This window comes from Rhagoletis zephyria, unplaced genomic scaffold, assembly GCF_001687245.7.
Source record: "Rhagoletis zephyria isolate East Lansing unplaced genomic scaffold, Rhagoletis_zephyria_1.1 Rzeph_scaffold_01095, whole genome shotgun sequence".
NCBI lineage: Eukaryota > Metazoa > Arthropoda > Insecta > Diptera > Tephritidae > Rhagoletis > Rhagoletis zephyria.
In genome coordinates, this window is record NW_016158179.1 from 26,641 (window position 1) to 28,581 (window position 1,941).

Here is a 1,941-nt window from a genome sequence, read left to right on the forward strand (position 1 = left end):
TACGCTACGTCAGTGAACGTATGTCATAATTTCAATATTGCCATGTATACGATCAGTCACGTAAAATATTTTCATACGATTGCCGATTCGATCACAGAACACATAATTCGAGCCCTGGGGTCGAATCGTGACAGACGTGAACGAGTCGGCAATCGTACGAACACAAATTACGTGATCGTTTAAACGAGTGAACAATATCGGATGATAACAATCGAAGGCGAACGAATCGTTATTGTTTATTTGGTTATCGATTATTTTACTCTTCTTCTTCCTTTTTGTAGGTTACAATAGACATTGAAATGTTAAAATACAAGAAAAGTGAAAAAACAAAAGCAGCAATTTAAAATGGATCCAAGTTTATTATTTTATTTAAGTTCCAGCGATAGTGAGAACGATGAGAGAATTGTTCGAAAACAACTTCGAGACAGGAGCAATCCCCTGGCATTATCCAACAATGCGTAAGTGCTCATACTTGTAATAAAAAGTAGGTTTCTAATCTCATATTTTTGCAGATTCATTAAACGATTTCGCCTTAGCAAAGAGGCCTTTCAATATGTGTTGACAAAAATTAATATAAATAGCCACGATACAAAAGCTGTTCCTGCAGTTCTCCAATTAGCTGCAAGCCTCTCGCTCCTCGCCAGCGGCAGCTATCAACATGAAATTGGTAGCGACTATTTGATAGGAATGTGCCAGGGCACCATCTCAAAATTGACATCCAATGTTTATAAAGAAATGGAGAACAAGTTGTGTCCGGAGTTTATACGGTTTGACCTAAACGAGTCTCAGAAATGCAAGGAGTGGTTTGTGGAGCAATACAAAATACCGGGAGGTAAATATACATACATACATACATTCTTAAGTAAAGTGTTATGCTTAACTAATTTCTACTTTTCAGTAATTGGTTGTGTGGATGGCACGCATATTGGACTGCAAAAGCCAACTAAAGACGAGCATATGTTTTTTAATAGAAAAGGATTCCACAGTCTAAATGCTATGATAGTAAGTAACTATATTTTGCGCAATGTAAGTAGATTATCTACATTTTATTGTCTTCGTTTGTTAGATTTGCGATCATACTTACAAGATCCTTGCAATCAACTGTCAGTATGGGGGTGCAGCACATGATTCCTTTGTGTGGAAGCATTCCAACCAGAGAATGACTTTAGAGGAGCGTTTTCAGCACAACAGGAATGCAAATTCCTGGCTACTGGGTAATGCTATAAATTTTAAACGACCTGTGGAAGTTATAAATTTTTATTTACATTTCAAAGCGGACTCTGGGTACCCACTCGAGCCTTGGTGCATTACTCCTTACATAAATCCTCAAGACGGATCAGAGGAGGCAAGATTTAATGAGGTACATTCAAAAGCTCGAAGCATCGTTGAGCGAACGATTGGTGTGTTAAAAGGCCGCTGGAGGATTTTGACATACGACAAGAGAGGGAGGTATGATCCGATAAAAGTGGCTAGATTCGCAAATGTATGTGCGGCGCTGCATAACATTTGTATTAAATTTAAAATAAGTTATAATCCTCCAAACTATGAGGCTGAAAGTAATCTTGATATAGATATAGGAGAAGATGGTCAACTTACCCGAATTGAATAAAATAAAAATAATGAAATATATTTGCTTGTTCATTCATTTAATTATATGTATGAAGGTACTTAAAGTAGAAACATTCACATACTACTACATACTAATGGTAAAAAAAATAAAATTTGTACTTCACAGTAATTAAAAATAATACTCCGGCAGTTTCTGCAATTCACTTCCGATTGAATTTCATTCAAGTTTGTTTCTAATTAAATTAATTAATTCAATATCACATAAAATAAATTAGGGTTTGGACTTTGAGCCTAACACTTCCAATTCTAGGCACTTTATTTGGTAGTCAACTTGCCTGGTTGACATTTGACTTTGGTGCTCCGCCTCTTTCA

General features: G+C 36.2%; 1 protein-coding gene across 1 annotated transcript; it reads left to right on the top strand.

Moving 5' to 3' along the window:
* Positions 1–345: 345 nt before the first annotated feature.
* On the top strand, positions 346–1,609 carry LOC108362761 (putative nuclease HARBI1). The gene is made up of 5 exons (XM_017615896.1): positions 346–458; positions 513–832; positions 899–1,002; positions 1,067–1,360; positions 1,550–1,609. The coding sequence occupies exons 1-5, from the start codon at positions 346–348 to the stop codon at positions 1,607–1,609; spliced, it is 891 nt and encodes a 296-aa protein (XP_017471385.1).
* Positions 1,610–1,941: the final 332 nt, after the last annotated feature.

Bases quoted from the DNA above. Each gene is read 5' to 3' on its own strand.
- LOC108362761 (XM_017615896.1), top strand. From the start codon at position 346: ATGGATCCAAGTTTATTATTTTATTTAAGTTCCAGCGATAGTGAGAAC. The intron at 1,003-1,066 runs GTAAGTAACTAT...TTCGTTTGTTAG, and splicing joins ACAGTCTAAATGCTATGATA to ATTTGCGATCATACTTACAA. The intron at 1,361-1,549 runs GTACATTCAAAA...CCAAACTATGAG, and splicing joins AGGAGGCAAGATTTAATGAG to GCTGAAAGTAATCTTGATAT.